The 23,005-nt window shown below is 46.3% G+C and overlaps 1 protein-coding gene across 2 annotated transcripts in view; it reads right to left on the bottom strand.

The window, feature by feature from the left end:
- Positions 1-3,263: 3,263 nt before the first annotated feature.
- Positions 3,264-23,005, bottom strand: part of lactb (lactamase, beta) — a 168,545-nt gene continuing 148,803 nt past the window's right edge. For both annotated transcript variants that reach the window (XM_048520941.2, XM_059640112.1), the window contains exons 5-6: positions 17,952-18,117; positions 3,264-8,279 (exon numbers count right to left, since the gene is read on the bottom strand). In XM_048520941.2, coding sequence (XP_048376898.2) covers positions 7,673-8,279; positions 17,952-18,117 — 773 coding nt within the window. In that variant the 3' untranslated portion in view covers positions 3,264-7,672. The remainder of the gene's footprint in view (positions 8,280-17,951; positions 18,118-23,005) is intronic.

The raw sequence follows: 23,005 nt of genomic DNA, 5'->3' as shown, positions 1-23,005 counted from the left end.
CTGGATGGGATCCCCTTTGGAGCACCAATGTGGACTTGATGGGCTGAATGGCCTGCTTCAACACTGTAGGGGTTCTAAGATTCTAAGTGTTGCCTGTCCTAGAACTGGCTCAAATACTACAGGAATCTGAAGCACCCATTTTTCCAGCCTCATGTTAACCTGCCAAATGTATCTGCTGCTATGCATTCCAGTGCATGGCATTGGGAAGAATCCAGAAATTAGTGTCTTTGTGGTCCTGGTTCCTGATCGCAGGACCTTAAACTTTTCCCATTGTCCATCATGGACAATGACTTCCCCTGCAAATTACTCCTGCTGCTGAAATCCAGGGAAGGCAACTCTCCCCAGGGCATTATTAACATATTGTTAACTCACCTCAATTGCTCAATGTGACTGTCACTCTGGATTCAAATGCTACTCCAGGATTTATGCATTAACAGCTGTACTGAGAGAGTGCTGCATTGCCTGAAGTACCTTCCTTTAGAAGTGGGATGTTGTGAAACTTGAAAGGTTTCAGAAAACGTTTACAAGGCTGTTGCCAGGGTTGGAGGGTTTGACCAATAGGGAGAGGCGGAATAGGCTGGGGCTATTTTCCCTGGAGCATTAAAGGGTGAGGGGTTTATAAAATCATGAGGGGTGTGGATAGGGTGAATATACATGGTCTTTCTTCCAGGCGTATCGCAGTCCAAAACTAGAGGGGCATAAGTTTAAGGCGAGAGAGGAAAGATTTAAAAGCAGTTTAAGGGGCAACGTGTTCACACAGAGGGTGGTGTGTGTATGGAATGATCTGCCAGAGGAGGTGATGGAGGCTGGTACAGTTACAACATTTAAAAGGCATCTGGGTGGGTATGTGAAGAGGAAGGATTTTGAGGGAGATGGGCCAAATGCTGGCAAAAAGAACTAGAATCATTTAGGATATCTGGTCGACATGGACAAGTTGGGCTGAAGGGTCTGTTTCCATGCTGTACATCTCTATGACTCTATGATATTAACTCGAACCCCTCCATGTTCTGAACGTTCAGTGAGTCAGATGGATACTTAAAATCCCTTGAAATGTAGAAGGTTTCCTGACGTCTCCTCACTTAAGGACAACTGGCTATTCATTAATACTGTGCACAAAATGACCACTGTTTGTTTAAATCTGAAGTCATTGCACATCCAAGCATTGAGTTTGAGATGTGTAAACGATGCTTCATGAATTTAATGTTTCATTTTAAATTTATCAAATACCTACATTGAACTACTGTTCTGGACTAGGCCAGAACCCCCTCAAAATATTTTAAGAAAGTAGCATAGACCCTACATTTTTCTTATTTTAAAGGTAGTTGTGAAGTAGCTGTTCCAGGTGTGATGCAACTGATCAAAATACTTGGCTTTAAGCAAAACAATTTATTTAAACACTATAGTTGAAGCATGAATAAAAGAAAGTGGCATTTAGGATCACTTAACTGTTGGAAACCTTAACCTGCCTGTTACAGCAACTTAGCTAATTAACTGTTCCAATATAGTAACAGCCCACAAACGTACCCTTTGGCAAAATAGGTAAAACCAAACATGGATTCGTCCAGGCAGCGCAGAGAGACATCTCAGAGAAAGTCCGTTCGGAATCCTTTACTGAAGCTTGCAACCCTTCTGGTTCTCAAACATTTTGTGATTGCTACAGCTTAAAAAAATGAGAAAAACCCTGAACTGGGAGAACTGGCCGCTCCCCTTCCAATGTTAAGCTGTTTTGTAAAAAAAAACTGAGCTCCCTAAACTCCTTGGTACCTCTGCCTTTACGACCTGTCTTCAAAAAAAACCCAGGTCAAAATAACCTTTTTACAGTGACAGCATTGTCACACTACATTGGGTTCAATGAGATCAGAGTCACACCTTATTAATGCTTATTGCCTGCTCTGGCTTCTATCTCTCTCCAGGACCAAATGTTAATGCACTAGAAATTCTGAGGTTTTCTGGTCATGACGCTTCTTTACACAATTTTAAGTATCACTAGATTCCAGTTTCTAAGTAAATTGTCTATTATTTTTCAAGCTGCTAAACAAATGGTTAATAGGCTGCACATCTATTGGGCAATTAGAACTATACATATCTGTTTGTGTTCATAGACTTTGTGAAACATGGGAATGGAATTTCAGTAAACTGTACAATCCCACTTTCAGTTTGTTGTGTGTGTTGCCATCCCAACCTTCTAAGTGTGCAATCTGTTGGAGCTAATGTGTACGAGCATGTGTGAGATTAATCCTTCTGGATTAACGAGAGAAATTGTGCTGAGTAAACAAGACAAAATTGATTGCATTTTTGTATCTATTTTACAGTTTATAAGGATAAGTTCCATTATTACAAAGACTGTTGGGAAGAACCTTGCCCTAGATCCTACTTCACTCTCGCAACAAGTCCTCATGATATTTTCATGGTGGGTACTGTTTATTGCACTCAATCAGTATCAGACAATGTACGAGGGGTACTATCACTAAACTATTAATCCAAAGACCCTGGTAATGTTCTGGGGTTCAGGGTTCTAATCCCACAGATGGTGGAATTTATGCCCTTCAGGTGGGGAAACTGCCATCCTTACCTAGTCTGGCCTACACTGTGATTCCAGATGCACAGCAATGGGTTTGACTCTTAAATACCCTCTGGGCAATAAATGCCAGTTTAGCCAGTGACACCCACATCCTGTGAATGAATAAAAATAGACAGTTCTAGACTCATAATACAACAGTTCACAGGATGTAGGTACTGACTCAGTGCATTTTCAATGCTGTGCTCCAACGTGATTTTGCAGAGTAAATGTTGCTCTATGAATGAACGTAGGCCCTGTTAGATTGGAACAGCCCCAACAGATGTACTTTGGAACAATATGGCTGAGAGAAGCAACTAGCAGGCACACGGCAGAATGGCTGAACTGGATTTTGCTCTCTGGAGATCATACTGTCAACCACTGATAAATGTGATAATCAAACCCCTGTCAAATTTCAAACCAGGCCACAGAGACTAGAAAGAGACCTTTTTTAACTCTATGGTTCCAGTTGATGCTTTGATTCAAAATCTCAATCACAAAAAGGCTGATGTAGACTTGAAAGAGGCTAAAAGCAGGATCTTCCAGGCAGGGAGTCTTGTTGGGGGCTATTTAAATGTAAGTTGCTCACCTTCATCACTAAAAGAATAACTCTTTTTCTCTGGGCGAACACACTCTGGTAAACAGCATTGGAAAAGCAGAAAGTGGCTGGGATGGAGTGGGTGGGGGGGGGGGGGCGGGGGGGTACTTCAGTATCTAATAACCGGGGCCTCAGTGTCTCACTGTGCCCAGGTCAGCAGCAGAGGCAATTTGGGTGAGTTAGAGCCTACCTTATGTTGTCTGAAAGGCCTGGCTTACCTGCATGCATTGATAATCCAATGGGCAATAGCAAAGTGAGGGAGTTATAGACAAGATTGGAGCCGTAGTTGAGGAGGGAAAGGTTCAGATTCCATTTCTAGGGTTGGTAAGTTGTACACTGAGACCAATGGATTGAATCCAATGTTCCCAACAGGGAGAGTAACTGGAGATTGAGCAGGAGTTGGGGGAGGGGGGGGGGGGTGGTATGAGATAACTACGCAGAGGCTGGTATTCCATCACTAGGTCACTCTTTACTTACACATGCATGGTACATGGAGTCTGACCAGCTAGCTGAGAGCCAGCCCCTAGAGTGAGGGGACAACCCCTAAGACTCCCATTTATGTCAGCCAGGGCTCCCTGATTATCCCAGGTTAACAGCACCAGTCAGGGAACTCGTATTCTCTGAGATCTACCTGAATAGCCTCGTTCCAATCACTACAGAACAAAAAGCAGGAACGAAGAAACCAAGGTGGATAAGTGAAGACAAAAAGACAGAATTTCATCTGTATAGCAACGTTCATGATCTCCAGGATGTCATGAGGACTTCACAGTTCAAGACTTGTTGTCACTGCAGATTTGCATAAATCGCACCAGTCAGTTTGTGCATAGCTGCAGTGAGACATTGACCAGATGGTCTGCTTTGTGATTCGGGATAAATATCCGGGTGAGCTTTCGGCCAAAACAGGATGATGGGATGTTGATGCCCACCTGAGAGGGGTCTTTGGATTAACACTTCACCTGAAAGACTGAACTGCTGACCAGCGCAGCACTCCCTCAATACCACACTCCAGGCTCAGTTTGGATTTTGGACTCAAGGCTGTATTATGCAGGAAGAGTTGATTTTATTGGAATAAATATATGTTGATGCATGACATAATAAGCTGGTTTCCTGATGATGACTGGGAAACTTGATGTCCTTTAGTATTAAGGTTCTTTTCTCTTTAATGCTGACTTCAAAACCTTGGAGTAAATGAACGCAGCAGATAGCTTCCAAAGTTCTGGTCACTCAATCTATTTTATCATGAAAAAATCCATAAAGAACTGCAAATCAGAAACAAAATCAGAAATTTCCAGAGAAACTCAGCAGATCTTGTAGCATTGGTGGAGAGAAAGCAGAGTTAACATGAGTAATGTTAAGGAGGGTCACCGGACCCGAAACATTAACATTAACTCATGTACACTGAGACCAATGGGTTGAATCCAATGTTCCCAACAGGGAGAGTAACTGGAGATTGAGCAGGAGTTGGGGGAGGGGGGGGGGTGGTATGAGATAACTACGCAGAGGCTGGTATTCCATCACTAGGTCCGGTGACCCTCCTTCAGAACTGGTTTGTGATGTCCCAATTCTGAGGAAGGGTCACTGGACCTGAAATGTTAACTCTGCTTTCTCGCCACAGACGTTGCCAGATCCGCCAAGTTTCTCCAGCAATTTCTCATTTCTTATGTACTGGGCTTGCCCTGTTTGGTGTTGCGACTGTTAAAACCTGGGCAGGTTTGTTGCTCAGTTGATGGCTGAGTCCTCAATTAGGACGCCTAGATATTTGGGAATTCCTGGAGTCATTGGGATAGGACAAGACTGTTCAGCCTCTCAGACCTGTCAACCATTCAATGGCAAATTGTGGAATGCACTGCCTGGAAATGTGGTGGAGATAGAGTCAACTGAAGCAGTCAAGAGGGCATTGGAAGATCATTTGGATAGAAATGGTATGCATGGATATGGGGGAAAGCCACGAAATTGGCACTTGGTGATAGAACCAGTGCAGGCACAGTGGGCTGAATGGCCTCCTTCTGCATGACAATTCAGTGATTGTGTCTGAACTTTATTTATCCACTTTGATGCCTAAACCTCAATGTCCTGCTCAATCAAAAATATTGTCCTCAGCCTTGAAAAGCTCCAAACATCTTCCAATAAAAACATCACTTAGGATGGAGAATTCTAGAGTTTCCCTCTCTGGCCCATGAAGATGTATTCTCTGATTTCACCTTTGAAGGATCCAGCTCTCATTTTAAGATTATGGCTCTATGTTCTTGATTCTCCCGCCAGAAAATATAGTTTCTCTCTTGTCACTGTTTGAAGAGGAAGGACATTTTAAAGTGTAACCATCAAACCCCCCACTCAGTAAATTCACCAAAAAGGACTTTTCCTCAATGGTTTCAAAACTTGACCAGTCAGACAGCAAAGTTACTAAGGTCCCCATAGAAACAGAGGAGACACCATGGTAACCAAGGGCATGACCTAGCATCCATGGAGACACCATGGTAATGGAAGAAACACCATGGTAACCAAGGGCATGACCTAGCATCCATGGAGACACCATGGTAATGGAAGAAACACCATGGTAACCAAGGGCATGACCAGGCATCCATGGAGACACCATGGTAATGGAAGAAACACCATGGTAACCAAGGGCATGACCAGGCATCCATGGAGACACCATGGTAATGGAAGAAACACCATGGTAACCAAGGGCATGACCAGGCATCCATGGAGACACCATGGTAATGGAAGAAACACCATGGTAACCAAGGACATGACCAGGCATCCATGGAGACACCATGGCGAATGAGCGCATAAAACTTATATGAACTGAGGGGACACCACGGTAAATGAAAGGTATGACATAGTTACAAAGAGTACAACATGGTATCCAAGGGAAAACCACAGTTACCATGGTAACCGAGGGAATATGAAGACTACTAAGGGGACACCATAGTAACTATGGGGATATGACAACAAATGAGGGGCACAACGTGGTAACCAAGGGGATGCCTTGGTAATTGAGGGCATGACATGATTGGTAGCTCAGTGGATACCAAGGCAAGACTAAGGAGCCAAGTCAGAGTGAGACACCAGCTATTGTACAAGTATCTGGTTTTATGCTTTCTTTGGCGTCACTGGCAAAGCCAACATTTGTGAGCCCTCCCCTCTGAACAGAGTCGCTTGTGATGTTCCTTCAGAGCGCTGTTGGGTCACTAGGAGGCCATACAAGGGCAGATTTCCTTTCCTGAAGAGCACTGGTGAATGAGGTGGGCTTTTATGACAAGCATTGGCAGTCACGGTCACCATTACTGGGGCCAGCTTTTAATTCCAATCATGAATTGATTAAATTTAACCGTGGCAGTGGGGTTTGAACTGATGTCTCGGAACATTTCGTCTGGATTAATTGTTCAGTGACATTAACTCTGCACTATAGTGACATGCAATACACTTTCCAGCAAACAACACTCAATGCCGGGAAGTTAGAAGCTTTAATGAATTGTGAAAGCAAACATTTTCGCTGAAAAAAAAAACGGAACAGAATTCCCACTGGGAAATCCCAGCATTAAAAAGCAGAATCTGGACTTAACCAGTTGGTTCTGGCAGCTCATTCTGGTTTTCCACTTCTCTTTGTGTATAAAATACAATTTGCAAGGTCATCTTTTACAAAACTGCCATACGGAATTAAAAAGACATCTTTTTGCATAATATTTGGGGAAAATTTTTAAAAATTGTTTTATAAAATTCTTCAACTGGATGGAGGCAGATGCATAGTTGAAAAAAAACTCCCAGCATCCACTCTCTGCTTGCAAGAACAGTTCCAAATCAGTGATAACATGCCCCTACCAGTGACCAGAACACAAAGGATCAATTTCCCAGACATTATTGTGTGAAACGGGGGAGAAAGAAACACAGAAACCGAGAAAATAGGAGCAGGAGTAGGCCATTCAGCCCCTCAAACCTACTCCACCATTCAATATGATCATGGCTAATCATCCAACTCAGTCCCCTGTTCCCACTTTCTCCTCCATACCCTTTGATCGCTAAGAACTATATCTAACTCCTTCTTGAAAACATTCAATGTTTTGACCTCAAACGCTTTCTGAAGCAGAGAATTCCACAGGCTCACCACTCTCTGGGTGAAGAGATTTCATCTCATTCTGGTCAGCATGGATGAGTTGGACCGAAAGGTCTGTTTCCATGCTGTATGACATTATGTCTCTAAATAGCCTACCCTATCGCCATAGATAAAAATCTTCAGAAGGAAAGGATTTGCAGATTGACTGAACTATAAAAAGACTGGTCATTCAGGGTTATAAAAACCTGTTTGGTGTGACAGGGTGCGTGGTTAAGCCTCCCAGTCAGAGTCCAATTAGAGTTGGCAACTGAGAAATCAGTACAGACCTGAGTCTCCCTCCTAGCCCTGGAGGTAGACCCCAGAGGAAGCAATAATACTAGCAAACATGGCACAGGACATATCCTGCTGATTTGAAATGGAGGTCCTGTATGAACATTTTGCAAGCATTATTGTCCTTCTCCATTCAGCTGGAGGTGGAGGTGTGTTTCAGTGCTTGGTCAGCCAGCTGGGCTTGGGTGCTGGAGTCAGAGGTCACAGAGGGAGTCTTGACCACTTGGACCTTGTCGAACTCAAAGGCGATTTTCAGAGCGGTGGAGTTGAGGTTGACGGACTGGAGGTTGCAGAGAATGGAGACCACCACCCCATGGGGAGGGGCCCCTGCCTCAGAAGCCCCTGTCGGCCTACGCCGAGGGAGGAGCAGTAGGACACTGCTAGCCCCTACCGCCCCACCCGTGTGGCTGAGGTAGTATCGTCGGCACCGGCACTGCCCATATTCCTGGCTCTGCCCCACAACCCCCCAGCCCATGGCATAACTGCCCTCCCGATCCCAGCTCAACTCTGTGTTCTTCACTGGGCTCCATATCATGCCCAGTGTAGCCGGCCTGAGGTAGCCTGGGAGGTGGCTCTGCGTTCTGTCCTCCAGCGCCTCCACCTGGTAGCTGTACAGCATGGCATTGCCAAACCTCAGCAGGTCACGCACTGTGGAGAGGAATCCACCTCCTGCCCACTTGTAGGAGCAGTCCACGTACGGGCAGTTCACCAGACACCCCTTCTTATTGTAAACATAGTGCCTGCAACAGAAGGAAAATGGAGAGCCATCAAACACTGGTCACACATTCTCCCTGCTTAGAAACACCTGCCATTTCTACAAATCCTTTCTCATCGTTATACATCCAAACATTGGGATCGCGTGGCTTCATGTCCATGTCTGATTTACATTTACCTCAGGGTCAGCGAATTATATATTTAAATCATACTTCTGAGACCTAAGTATATCATCCTTGTTCATGCACCCAGAGGTAAAGGAGCACCACACTCAGACGGCCAGCATTGGCAGAGAGTTTACACTGTTAGAGGGTCAGCGCTGAGGGAGTGCAGCACTGTGGGAGGGTCAGTGCTGAGGGAGTGCCGCACTGTCAGAGGGTCAGCACTGAGGGAGAGCCGCACTGTCAGAGGGTCAGTACTGAGGGAGCGCCGCACTGTCGGAGGGTCAGTACTGAGGGAGAGCCGCACTGTCGGAGGGTCAGCGCTGAGGGAGAGCTGCACTGTCGGAGGGTCAGCGCTGAGGGAGTGCCGCGCTGTCAAAGGGTCAGCGCTGAGGGAGTGCCGCACTGTCAGTGGGTCAGTACTGAGGGAGAGCCGCACTGTCAGAGGGTCAGCGCTGAAGAAGTGCCGCACTGTCAGAGGGTCAGCGCTGAGGGAGTGGGCACTGTCGGAGGGTCAACGCTGAGGGAGTGCCGCACTGTCGGAAGGTCAGCGCTGAGGGAGAGCTGCACTGTCGGAGGGTCAGCGCTGAGGGAGTGCTGCACTGTCAGAAGGTCAGCGCTGAGGGAGTGCCGCACTGTCAGACGGTCAGTGCTGAGGGAGAGCCGCACTGTCGGAGGGTCAGCACTGAGGGAGTGCCGCACTGTCGGAGGGTCAGCGCTGAGGGAGAGCTGCACTGTCGGAGGGTCAGCGCTGAGGAGGTGCCGCACTGTCGGAGGGTCAGCGCTGAGGGAGTGCAGCACTGTCAACGGATCAGCGCTGAGGGAGTGCCGCGCTGTCGGAGGGTCAGCACTGAGGGAGTGCAGCACTGTCGGAGGGTCAGCGTTGAGGGAGTGCAGCACTGTCGGAAGGTCAGCGCTGAGGGTGTGCCGCACTGTCGGAGGGTCAGCGCTGAGGGAGTGCCGCACTGTCGGAGGGTCAGTACTGAGGGAGTGCCGCACCGTCGGAGGGTCAGTGCTGAGGGAGTGCCGCACTATCAACGGATCAGCGCTGAGGGAGTGCCGCACTGTCGGAGGGTCAGCACTGAGGGAGTGCTGCACTGTCGGAGGGTCAGCATTGAGGGAGTGCCGCACTATCAACGGATCAGCGCTGAGGGAGTGCCGCACTGTCGGAGGGTCAGCGCTGAGGGAGTGCAGCACTGTCGGAGGGTCAGCACTGAGGGAGTGCAGCACTGTCGGAGGGTCAGCGCTGAGGGAGTGCAGCACTGTCGGAGGGTCAGCACTGAGGGAGTGCAGCACTGTCGGAAGGTCAGCGCTGAGGGTGTGCCGCACTGTCGGAGGGTCAGCGCTGAGGGTGTGCCGCACTGTCGGAGGGTCAGCGCTGAGGGAGTGCCGCACTGTCGGAGGGTCAGTACTGAGGGAGTGCCGCACCGTCGGAGGGTCAGTGCTGAGGGAGTGCCGCACTGTCGGAGGGTCAGCGCTGAGGGAGTGCCGCACTGTCAACGGATCAGCGCTGAGGGAGTGCCGCGCTGTCGGAGGGTCAGCACTGAGGGAGTGCAGCACTGTCGGGAGGTCAGCGCTGAGGGAGTGCCGCACTGTTGGAGGGTCAGCACTGAGGGAGTGCTGCACTGTCGGAGGGTCCGCGTTGAGGGAGTGCCGCACTATCAACGGATCAGCGCTGAGGGAGTGCCGCACTGTCGGAGGGTCAGCACTGAGGGAGTGCAGCACTGTCGGAAGGTCAGCGCTGAGTGTGTGCCGCACTGTCGGAGGGTCAGCGCTGAGGGAGTGCCGCACTGTCAACGGATCAGCGCTGAGGGAGTGCAGCACTGTCGGAGGGTCAACACTGAGGGAGTGCAGCACTGTCGGAAGGTCAGCGCTGAGTGTGTGCCGCACTGTCGGAGGGTCAGCGCTGAGGGAGTGCCGCACTGTCAACGGATCAGCGCTGAGGGAGTGCAGCACTGTCGGAGGGTCAGCACTGAGGGAGAGCGCACAGCATGATTATAAAAGTGCTGATGATTTAAAGGGGCTGTGTAGCATTCCATAGCAGCCACTGCTGCCTTAGAGATCATGACTCCAAAACCATTTTGGTAAGTGACCCCAGTGGATTCTGTGATCCAGTTTGGGAATCCTGTACCAGAATGCACCTGGCACCAGGTACAAGGGACTTCAGTGACAAAGCCAAGAAAGTCATGAGGAGATTTGATAGAGGCATTTAAGGTTCAGATAGATTTCAGTAAACTGCTTCTACTCATAGTAAACAGAGGGCACAGATTTAGATATTTTTCTAATCAACCGTTATTATATGCATCTGGAGCAGGTGAGACGTGAATCCAGGCCTCCTGGCCCAGAGGCAGGGTCGCTACCACACAGATTAGCGATGCCTGGTAAATGAGTTTTATCATGGGGAGTGCCTTCAATGTGAATGGGGACTATTCCAGCAAGGCTGATACACAGCACCCTCTGCTGCTGGTGGCTCGTCACTGCAAAACCACCTGAAAAGCTGCAGGCTTAAACCATTCCAATCCCTAATGCAAACTCAATGTCAGTGCTGTCCAACGGCAAATGTCAGGGTCTGCATTGCTTTGCTTGATGGAAGCTGACTCAATATCCTTTGAAAGGACTGATTAAAGAGGGGATATATTTACAAGGAAATGGGACTAACTGCATAATCTATTTCAAACAGAACTTGTTGGCGGAATGGCCTCCATTGTACTGTAATATTTGATAAACCTGTAGCTTTGGAAAATAAGGCAGTAGTACTTTTGGAACAAATTGGGTTTGCATTTTGGAGTAGAATGAACTTGGGTTTGCAGTGAGTCTCCAGCAGTAGGGGGGTGTTATGTATCAATCTCTGATGAAAGATGTTCCTCACTCATAATAAATGCACTGTACTTAATGCAGCTCAAAACTGCAGTTAAGTGGATTTAATTCATAAAGGCAAATGAAAACCTACTTTCCGGCAGTTTCCATCAATGTCACACAAATGCACCTATGTTAAAGCCAGTTGCAAAGCTCGGTCAAATTGCCAGCACTGACTGGTTGCATGATTCTGTGAGCTGCATTAATATTGCAGTTTATTTCACATCCCCAAACTGCTCCACAGCTAATGCGGTACTTCTCAAATGTAGCCACCGCTGTAAAACAGGAAGCGTGGTACTAAATTTGAGCACAGCAATCTCCCACAATCAGCAACGTGATAGCAATCAGCTTTTGAGATATCGCACGAGGGACATTCCTCACATACTCCTACACTCACCTCAGAGGCAGATGGAGCTCTTGGTTGAGGGTTTGACTCAAAAGACAGCACCTCTAACAGCGCAGCACTCCTTCTACACTGCCAAGAATGTCGATCTGGATGATATTCTCAGGTCTCTGGCACTTGAACCCCGCAGCCCCCAGACACAGTGGAGGGAGTGCAGGCCACAGCTGTTAGCAGAACACCTCAGATATGCCCCCACCGGTGTTGCAGATCATGTCAGGGACAGACTTCCCAGTGAAGCCTTTGAGCCATTATGGCAGCAAGCTGGGAGGTCGCATTCTCAACATTCTACTGCTAAATGCTCGGGAGAAAGGTAACTAGCGTAGAGTTTCTGACATGGTCCAGAATTGGGATCTGGCCCTGCACAGACGAACAATAACCTATGTCCAGCCCTAGCACCCACCCACTTTCCACTTATCAAATTACCTCTCCCAGCCCCTCCTCACACTCTGTTCCTGCTGCTTTCCCTACTCCCTACTCACTGTCTTTTACTTCCCCAACTTCTTTTTCCCCAAAGCCCCATCCTCCTGATTAAGTCATACACATTTTCCACAAACATGGTGGGGGCAGATATGATAGGGGCATTTAAGGGATTTTTAGATAAGCACATGCAAGGAATGGGGGGTGATATGGAGCAAGGAAGGGCAGAAGGGATTAATTTAATTTGGCATCATGTCCAGCGCAACACTGTGGGCCAAAAGGCTCGTTCCTGAGTTGTATCATTCTATATTCAATGTTCCACTCCTTTCCAAAGTCCCTCTGCTGTCAGCTTCAGAAACCTCCTTTCCTGTTAATCTTCGTCTCACAACTTTTTCCTCTTGCCATTTCCCTCAGCCTTGTTCCCTGCTCTGTGAGGCTCATGAAGCTAACAGTGCTAAAAGGCAAACCCAGCAAGAGGATCCCGAGCTGGAAAAGCAAGTCACCTGGCCTGGTGAGCTCAGTAGCTGACCACCAAGATGTCAATGGGATTGAGTGACAATCTGCTCTTCTATGCTTCTTGGCAATTTGTAGCTGATGACTACTTTCAAAACCACATTGCTCTATAAATCTATCTTAAAATCAGGCATACAGTCACTCTTGCTGACGTTCTTTTCTTTAAATTTCAGTTGTGAGATAATGATGGAGAGGTGGGGAATATTCTCCTTGGAGAGATGAAGGGTAAGAGAGATCTGACAGGACAGAGTAGATCGGTAGAAATGATCCCTACTCATACAAGGATCAAGAGTGAAGCCACACAGATTTAAAGTGATGTACCAGTGTGATGTGAGAGAAGTCTTTTTCACTCAGAGGGCGGCTAGGCAATAAAATGCACAACCTAGAAATGTGGGGGAGGCAGGTTCAATTGAAGCATTCAAAGGGCATCAGGTGAGTATTTGGATAAAAGCAATGAACAGGGGTATGGGGAAAAGGCAGGAAAATGGGACAACATCATGACGTTCATTTGCAGAGCCTGTGCAGGCACAATGGACTGAATGGCCTCTTACTGCGCTATAACACGCTGTGATTCTGCACAACTGTTGCTGTACCTCTCTTCACTGAGCTACCTTTTCAGTGCTCTCATCTCGCTATACTACTCTCATATATTTTCTCTCAGTCACTGTCACTGTATCACGGCACTTCTCGTGGCTCTTTTCCTCAGTCTGTCTGCTTTGTGAATGCAGACCAGTGCACTGTTTGACTGAAACATAATCTCCCTACTCCTGTATTCAATTCCCCTGACAATAAATTACAGTATTCTATTAGCTTTTCTAATGACTTGCTGGACCTGCAGACTGACCTGTTGAAGTTCATGCATTAGGACACCCAGGTCCCTCTGCATGTCAGATCTTGGCACCTCTCTCCATTTAGATGTCTCTTTTTTAAATTCCTCCTTCCAAAATGGACAATTTCACATTTTCCTATATTATGTATCATTTGCTACCTTTTTGCCCACTCACTTAACCTATCTATATTGCTTTACTGCTTACATCTTCTTCATAACTTAGTTCCTTGCGTGTCATCAGCAAATTTAGCAAACATGCCTTGAGTCCTCTGGCATTCTTGGCAAGGCCAGGATTTAGTGCCACTCTCTATTTCTCCATTAGCCATGTGGCTTGTGAGACCAGTCCTGGGGGTAATTAGGAGTCACTATGCTCTGTGTCTGCAGTCACATGTAGGTCAGCCCAGGCAAGGATGGCAGATTTCTTCCCCAAAAGAAATGAATGGGATGGATGGTTTTTCTCACAATTGATGCTAGTCATCTTAGTCACCAGTACTCAGACTAGTTTCCCTGATTTATTAGCTGATTTTGGATTCCACTTACTGACAGAGTAAGATTTGAACACATGTCCCCAGAGCTTTAACCCTCAGCAGTTATTAATTGCAGAAAAGGACAGCTTGTGACGCAGATGGTAACAAGCTGGCATCTAACATACAACAATATCTAACGATACCTCAGAAAGTATTTTGCATCAGAGATAATGGGAACTGCAGATGCTGGAGAATCCGAGATAACAAACTGTAGAGTTGGATGAACACAGCAGGCCAAGCAGTATCGTAGGAGCACAAAAGCTTGGCCTGCCGTGTTCATCCAGCTCTATACTTTGTTATCTCAGAAAGTAAGTGACTGGCTGCAAAGTGCCTTATTCATTCATGGGATGTGGCTGTCACTGGCTAGGGCAGCATTTATTGCCCATCCCTAATTGCCCAAAGGGCAACTAAGAGTCAACCATATTGCTGTGGGTCTGGAGTCACATGTAGGCCAGATCAGATAAGGACAACAGTTTTCTCTCCTGAAGGACATTAGTGAACCAGATAGGTTCTTCCTGACAATTGACAATGGTTTCTTGGTCATTATTGGCTTCTTAATTCCACATATTTATTGAACTCAAATTCCACCATCTGCCGCGATGGGATTTGAACCCAGGTCCCCAGAACGCTATCTGTGTCTCTGGATTAACAATCCAGCGATAATACCACTATCCCATTGCATCCCCTGGCCCACGAAAGGCGCTACGTGAATGAAGGTTTCACTTTGGTCACTTTTGGGGCAGCTTAGTGGTTAGCACAGCTGCCTCACAGCACCAGGGTCCTGGGTTCAATTCCAATCTCTGTGTGGAGTTTGCACAGTGTCCCCGTGTCTGCGTGGGTTTTCTCCGGGTTCTCTGGTTTCCTCCCACAGTCCAAAGGTGTGAAGGTTAGGGTGGACTGGCCATGGGGAATGCAGAGTTACAGGAATAAGGTTTAAGGGTGTGGGTCTGTTCTTTGGAGGTTCGGTGTAGTTATGGAGTTGATGGGACAATGGCCTGCTTCCACACACTTGGGATTCTATATTACGCAAGAAAATAATCTGCCCTAAGCAAGATCTCATAAAAGAGCTAATTGATCAATAACCCTGACTCTGATGTTGTTGAAGAGCACTGGAGTAGGGAATATCGCCCAAAACACTATGTACAACGGAGGAATACACACAGAGAGAAGCAGGCAATTGAATTCATGCACAGATGCTTTCTCTAATCTACCTCGTGGAGTGAGGACTATACGGTGCTGCCAGCAAATCGATGGGGAGGAATGGAAACAGATGTAAGACATTAACTTTGGACTGATTTATATGTTCGAGGGACATGCCATCAGCAGCTGCTTATCAACCAAATGACTCTCATTAAATTTCAGTCAGGTTCCACATTGTTGCTACATGAGAATGATATTGTTTTACATCGTTGGCCCATTCTTAACCTCTTGGAAGGTTGAGCATTAGGAATTTCCACTGTTTAGTCCAACATGGTCCTGTCAACATATGTGACAATCCCAAGTGACTGACAGATACAATTTTGCACATTTGCAGTGGCACAGTTTTGGGAGTCACGGGCAAGATAATACCTTATGACATGTTCCTGCTCCCGGTGAAGGCGCTGACACGTTTTAGAACCTGACGCTACTAAGTTATTGTGGATCATGTTTCTCTAAGCCAGTCTGATGAACTCGATCCGCATTCCTATCCAGTGGAACATGCAGGAAAGGGTGAATGATAGGACGACTGCAACAAAGGCTGCCTGCTCTTCTCAGGCAGATGGGGTGTGTGTGGGGAAACCCATGTAGATGAGGAATTGCATTTGGAAAAGGTCCAGCAACTGAAAGAACAGTAGGGTCTGGGATCTGCAGTTAGTGTCAAGGACAGCACCTTCTCTTCCATGTGATGTTCTTTATCACAACCACTCTAAAGCCTGACTTAACAACAATCATTGGTAAATACACCAAGTGCTGGGTTGATATTCAATGTTCAAGCATCAGGATAATTCTTTCATTGGATGTGGGCATCACTGAGTGTGCGTTGCCTATCCCTAATTGTCCATGATGCTGTAGCTTCAAAGGGACTGTAAAGGTTATCAATAATTCGGATGCAAATTCTGTAAGAAGCCAAGGTAATGGCTGAATTAAAGACTATCGTAGCACCTGGAGCTCTGAAGTTTGACCAGATATGTGTTCCAATCAGAGTCTGTGTAAAAAGGAAATAGTAGAAGTGGGGGGATCTGCAAAGGACATTTCTAGGGCCATTTCAGAGGGCAGTTGAGAGTCAACCATATTGCAAAAGGTTTGGACTCACATGTAGGGCCAGACCCAGTGAGGATGACAGATTTCCTTCCCAAAAGGACATGCGTGAACCAGAGCATTTTTTACAATAATTGATGATCAATCTTTGGTTACCATTACAGAGGCTGGCTTTAATTTATTGCAAGTAAATTCATCAGTTGCTGAGGTAGGATTTGAATCTGCATTCCCAAAATATTAGTCCTAGCCTTCCTGATCACTCGTCCAGTGATACGACTATCATCCCATCATTTGATCTGAGCCAGACATTTGTGGATTCAAACCACAGTCAAGGGAGTTTGATACAATATCTAGGCTGACATGAGAACACAATGCTGAGAGTGTGCTGCTCTTTCTGAGGTGCTGCCTTTCAAATGAGATGTTAAATTGAGGTTGCCTTTTGTATTGTTAACAAAGTGCCTGTTCTAAGAAGATCAAGAGTGTTCCTCTGGTGCTCTAGCCAATACTTATCCCTCAAACAACATCGTGGATAAAACAGTATACAGCTGGAGGAACACAGCAGGCCAGGCAGCATCAGAGGAGCAGGAAAGCTGACGCTTCTGGTCGGAACCCTTCTTCAGAAAAGGGGACGGGGAAGAGACTGGGAAATAAATAGAGTGGAGGGGTGGGGCTAGGGATGGTAGGTGGGGTTGTGTTAGGTGAGTGCAGGTACGGAGTAGTGAGCTTTCCTGCTCCTCTGATGCTGCCTGGCCTGCTGTGTTCCTCCGGCTCCACACCGTGCTGTCTCTGACTCCAGCATCTGCAGTTCCTGCTATCACAGATAAAACATGACATTTGTCGCTCGTCATTTTGATCCTTCTAAGGCCTTTTGATCGTCAGAGAGATAATTACTGCATTTCAGATGTGCTTCATTGACTGTGAAGCAATCTGGGATGTCCTGACAATGTAAAAGGTGCTTGAGAAAGCATGAACTTTCTTCTCGTCAGTATCTACTGGCAACAATTGCTGACATGGTAAGAATTCCCAGATATTGAGTACCGGCCCTCTGATTACTGAGCAAATACATGCTGCACTATCAGGCTGAATGTTTACACCTCCATGTGCGTGCACCTCTGACAACTGCATGGAGTCTTGCCCGTCGGATTCTCAGAGGGAAACGATCCACTTGTCATTCCACTCGGACAGGGAAGGTCCACAAGTTAACTCTTACATCTGGCCACACGTTGCCTTTTGCAGATTCCCCCACTTTCACCATTTCTCTCTCGCTGACATCCAAAAGGACTGATCAATACCTGGTTAACCCTCAGCACTCCTGTGCTATGATAGTCTCTAATTCAAGCCATGACTTTCCCTCCTCACAGATTTTCCATCCTAGTCACTGGTAACCTTTCCAATTCCTTATTCTTGCTGCAGGTACAGGCTCATGCACAGATCACTCAGGAGCTGATTGTGCTCACTGGGACTCGCTCCTTCGAGGACCCAGGACAAGGGGGTGGTAATATGTCAGGGCCCAACATCTAGAGGGTCTAGGTAACTGTTGTGCTCATGTCAGGGGGCTGGGGCATTGCCAGTGTTCTGGGCTAGAAGGACCACCAGAGCATCAATCCCTGACTTTGGTTCCTCACCATGCTATTAAAGATGGAGGCCAGCTACAGGTAAGAAATAGGTGAACATAAACAATTCATTAGCTCAATGAAAACCGTCCGCGATTTGATTTAAAGGACTCAGGAAATGCAGCGAGGTGGAGGGGCTACCTTGCTCGGTTGTATATGATTGGCTCGTGCTCATCCGGCACTGTTTGAGGCATGTCAAGATCCAGAAACAGCTTCTTCATGAGTTGCAAGAAATTCTGCTCTGCAGCCCTTTCCACCACAGCGCTGAGGAGGGTCCAGGCATGGGTCGAGTACAAGAACTGACTTCCTGGAATACACAAGAAAGGAAAGTGGCTTTAGAATTACTCCCAAGTTATGATTGAAAGCAACATTAGCTTCTGGAGACATTCCCAGGCCTGGTGAATGTGACAATCACTCAGCTTTCTCTGTGAAAATGCACTAAGGTCATGTTTTGAGTTAGAACTGAATCCCTGCAATGTGGAAGCAGGCTATTCAGCCCATTAAGCCCACATTGACCCTCCAAAGAGCATCCCACCCAGACCCACCCTATCCCTTTAATTCCCATGACTAATCCACCAAGCCTGCACATCTCTGGACACTGTGGGTAATTTAGCATGGCCAATCCACCCTGAACTGCACATCTTTGGACTGTGGGAGAAAACCAGAGCACCCGGAGGAAACCCACGCAGACACAGGGAGAGTGTGCAAACTCCACACAATCACCTGAGGTCCAAATCGTTGACATTTTCCATTCAACCTGTTCAAAGGTGTTATTACACATCTCTGGAGGGCTGTTTAACTCATCAAAATTACTAAATGCAAATCCTTTACCCAGATTCCCAAATCTATTTAACAGTTGAGCAAGGAGAACAATATAATGACAAACCCAGTAAACTGGCAGCATCAGTGGAGAGGGAACCGGGGTCAAAGTCTTGCCTTGAGACAGGACTCAAAACATTTGCTTAATTTTCTGTCATCACAAACCCTGAGTTTCTCTGGTGTAAAAATCCTCAAACCTTTAATATAAACTCAAATGAGAGTTGGACTGCAACTGGTGAAGAATCAAGTGTGTTTTGTAAACTGAAAATCAAGCTTTGTACATTGTTGAGCTGTGAGATAATGCTGCTTTTTGAAGCAGTAAGAGGGGCAGTTTGAGACTGAGTGACACCAAGGGTCTTTTGAGTTAAGGAAATACTGCTTGGAAACAGCCCTCTGATTGGTTGAACTGCAAAATGTTTAAAAGCTGCCGTTGAAGCTGAAGAGTAAAAACTTGCAGAGCCTGTAGTTGGAAAACATCTATCTCTCCCTCCCTTGCTCTCTGTGTGGGAAAACTTAAAAGACTTCTAAAATAAGAAAATGCCCATGTCCACCTAATCAACCCTTGATCAAAGAACTCTATCAGACAGCAGTGGGTCATTGTTGCTAAAATCAAAATGATTGAGAGAAAGTAACTCTCTACCTCATAGCCTGCTCTTTTGATCTTTGGAATTCTGCTTACTCTGTCTACATTATTTTTTCCACCATAGTATCTATCTCGAACAATCAGTGTTTTGGCTGTCTTAATCATGAATGAAAGTGTGTATCAGGGAGGTTCTGAAAAGGTATAGTTTAAGTTGTATAGCTGTAGATTAGATATCCTTTATTTTCTCTACTCTTGTTAAAGTTAAGTGTGTTACAATAAGTATTACCAATAAAACGTCATTTGAATCACTTCTTTAATTCACTCATGGGGCAAGGTCATCACTGGATGACCAGCATTTGTTGCTCCATCCTAGCAGTCCTTGAGAGAGTGGTGGTGAGCTATCATTTTTAACAGCTGCAGTCCAAGTACTGTATGTGAACCTACAATGCTATTAGGAAGGGAATTCCAGGATTCTGTCCCAGCGACAGTGAAGGAATGACAATATACTCCCAAGTCAGGACGGTGAGTGGCTTGGAGGGGAACTAGCAGCTGGTGGTGTTTCCATGTATCTGCTGCCCTCGTCCTTCTAGATGCAAGTGGTTATAGGTTTAGAAAGAGCTAAGGATCTTCGGTGAATTTCTGCAATGCACCTCGTAGACAGTACACACCGCTGCAACTGAGCATCAGCAGTGGAAGGAATGGATGCTTGTGGATGTAGTGGCAATCAAGCATGCAGTTTTATTCTGGATTGTGTCAAGCTTTCTGAGTGTTGTTGGAGCTGCACCCATCCAGGGAAAGTGGGGAGTATTCCATCACACTCCTGACTTGTGCCTTGTAGATGGTGGACAGGCTTTGGGAATCAGGAGGTGAGTTATTCCCAGCTTCTGAACTACTCGTTTAGCCACTGAATTCATAAAGTGAATCCAGTTAAGTTTCTGGTCAATGGCAACCCTCAGGATGTTAGTAGTGGAGAATTGAATGATTGTTAATACCATTGATGTCAAGGGCACTGGTTAGATTGTCTCTTGTTGAAGATAGTCATTGCCTGACATTTGTGTGATGTGAATGTTATTTGCCACTTGTCAGCCCAAGCCTGGACATTGTCCAGATCTTGTTGTATTTGAACATGGACTTGTTCAGTATCTGAGGAGATGCAAATGGTGTTGAACATTGTGCAATCTTGGGGGAAAATCCCCACTTCTGACCCTATGATGGCGGGACGGTCATTGATGTAGCAGCTGAAGATGATTGGACCTAGGTCTTTACCCCCCAGGAACTTCTGCAGAGATGTTCTGGAGTTGAGATGACTGACTTCCTACAACTGCAACCATCTTCCTATGTGCCAGGGAAGACTCCAAACAGGGCAGAGTTTGCCCCCAATACCCACTGATTGTTGCTTTGCTAGAGATCCTTGATATCACATTTAGTCCAATGTGGCTGTGAGCTCTGAATAGTAGTCACTCAGGCAAACTGGTCATCTGGGTAGTCTCATTGGAACTTTACTTATTTTGGGATGGTTTGTGAAAAAGGGGGGGGGGGGCACAATTATTAGGGCACCGGTACCCATGATGGAGGTGGCAGAAAACACAAAACCAAAGGCCAGTTAGCTTGATGTCTGTGGACGAGGAGGGTCAGAGAGGAATCATAGCTGCACAATTAGAAAATCTCAGGCTAGCTGGGAAAAATCAGCCCTGTTTCGTCAAAGGGATATCATGTTGAATCCATTAATTGGCATTCTTTGAAGAGTAACATGTGCTGTGGATAGAGGGGACTGTGTAGGCAAACTGTACTTGGATTTCTAGAAGGTATTTGATAAAGTGTCACATCAAAGGTTATTGTGGAAAATGAAAACTCATGGTTGAAGCATGGGTTGAAGATTGGCTGCTGACAGAAAACAGTAAGCAAGCATAAATGGGCCATGTCCCTATTGATATTAGGGTGGCTCAGTGGTTAGCACAGCTGCCTCACAGCACTAGGGACCCGGGTTCGATTCCACCCTCGGGTGACTGTCTGTGTGGAGTTTGCATATTCTCCCCGTGTCTGCGTGGGTTTCCTCCAGGTACTCTGGTTTCCTCCCACAGTCCAAAGACGTGCAGGTTAGGATGGATTGGCCATGCTAAATTCCCCACAGGGTCCAGGGATGTGCAGGTTACGTGTGTTAGCCATGGGAAATGCAGGGTTACAGGAATAGGGTGGGTCTGGGTGGGGTGCTCTTCAGAGGGTCGGTGTGGACTCAATGATTCCATGACAAGTGGAGATCTGCAGAGGTCTGTGTTTATGCCTCAAAGTTTTATAATTTACATTAAGTGAGGGGAGTGAAGGCATGGTAGATTCACAGACCACACCAAAAATGCAAGGAAACTGTGTTGTGTAGAAGTTGCAGAGATATACAGATAGGTCGTTTGAGTGGCCAAAAAGCTGGCAGATGAAGTATAACATGAGAAAATGTGAAATTGTTCACTCTGTCTGAAAGAACAACATTAATTACATGGAGAACAACTACAGAATTCTGAGGTACAGAGAGAATCATCGTAGAATCCCTCCAGTATACAGAAACAGGCCCTTTGGCCCATCAAGTCCACACCAACCCTCAGAGAATCCCAACCTACCCTTTCCTTGTAACCTACGTGATCTGCACATGCCTGGATGGGACGGGCAATTTAGCATGGCCAATCCATCCTAACCTGCACAGCTTTGAACTGTGAGGAGGGCCTGGAGGAAATCCACGCAGACACGGGGAGAATGTGCTAACTCCACACAGGCAGTCACCTGAAGTTGGAATCGAGCCTGGTGCTTTGAGGCACCAGTGCTAACCGCAGGGCCACCATATCTGGCATTCTGGTGGAGGACTCTCAAAAGTCTAGCATTCAGGTACTGCACACAATCAAGGTGGCTAAAGTAATGTTATATTTTATTGTAAGAGGAATTGCACCTAAAAGTAAGGACATTATGCTTCAGTTATTTGATGAGACCATATCTTGAATTTTGTGTACAGTTTTGATCTCTTATTTAAGGAAGAATGTAAACGTATTGGAGGTGGTTCAGAGTAGGTTTACTACATTGATATCTGGAATGAGAAGTTGTCTTATGAGGGAGAAAGATTTAAAAAAGACAAGAGGGGCAACGTTTTTACATAGAGAGTGGTTCGTGCCAGAGGAAGTGATGGATGTGGGTACCGTTACAATGTTTAAAAGACATTTCGGTAAGTGCATGAATGAGAAATAGTGGAGGGATATGGGCTAAGTGCAGGCAGGTGGGACTAGTTTAGTTTGGGAACATGGTGAGCATGGGCTAGATGGACCGAAGAATCTGTTTCCGTGCTGTATGACCCTATGGAATGTTGGACAGGCTGCATTTGTTTCCACTGGAGCTAGAGGATCAAGGGGTGACATAATTGAAATGTACATGATCCTGAATGGTTTGGACAAAGTGAATGTTGAAAGGGGCATCGTTGAAAAATTAAGGTTGGCCCATTTTGGACATAGATGAGAATTTGTTTCTTTCAAAGGGCTGTGCAATTCTGGAACTCCCGGTCTAAGATGGTGAAGATGAGATCAGTGAATATTTTTAAGACAGAGGTGAATAGACTCTGGTTAGGGCAGGGGAATCGAGGATTAAATGGCAGAGCAGATTTGAGGGGCCAAATGGTCTACTTCTGTATTTGGTATTTTTGAAGTCTTCATAATTCTTTAATCGGTGTCCAACCCTGCAATTCCACCCCACTGTTTGCTATGTCAGCATTTTAAACATGATATTATCAAACATATTCTTGTCAACACCACCTTAATTCAAG

The sequence above is a fragment of the Stegostoma tigrinum genome, chromosome 36, assembly GCF_030684315.1.
Source record: "Stegostoma tigrinum isolate sSteTig4 chromosome 36, sSteTig4.hap1, whole genome shotgun sequence".
Classification (NCBI taxonomy): Eukaryota; Metazoa; Chordata; class Chondrichthyes; order Orectolobiformes; family Stegostomatidae; genus Stegostoma; species Stegostoma tigrinum.
Note: the sequence above shows the minus strand (reverse complement) of the source record. Positions and strands in the feature narration are given on the sequence as shown.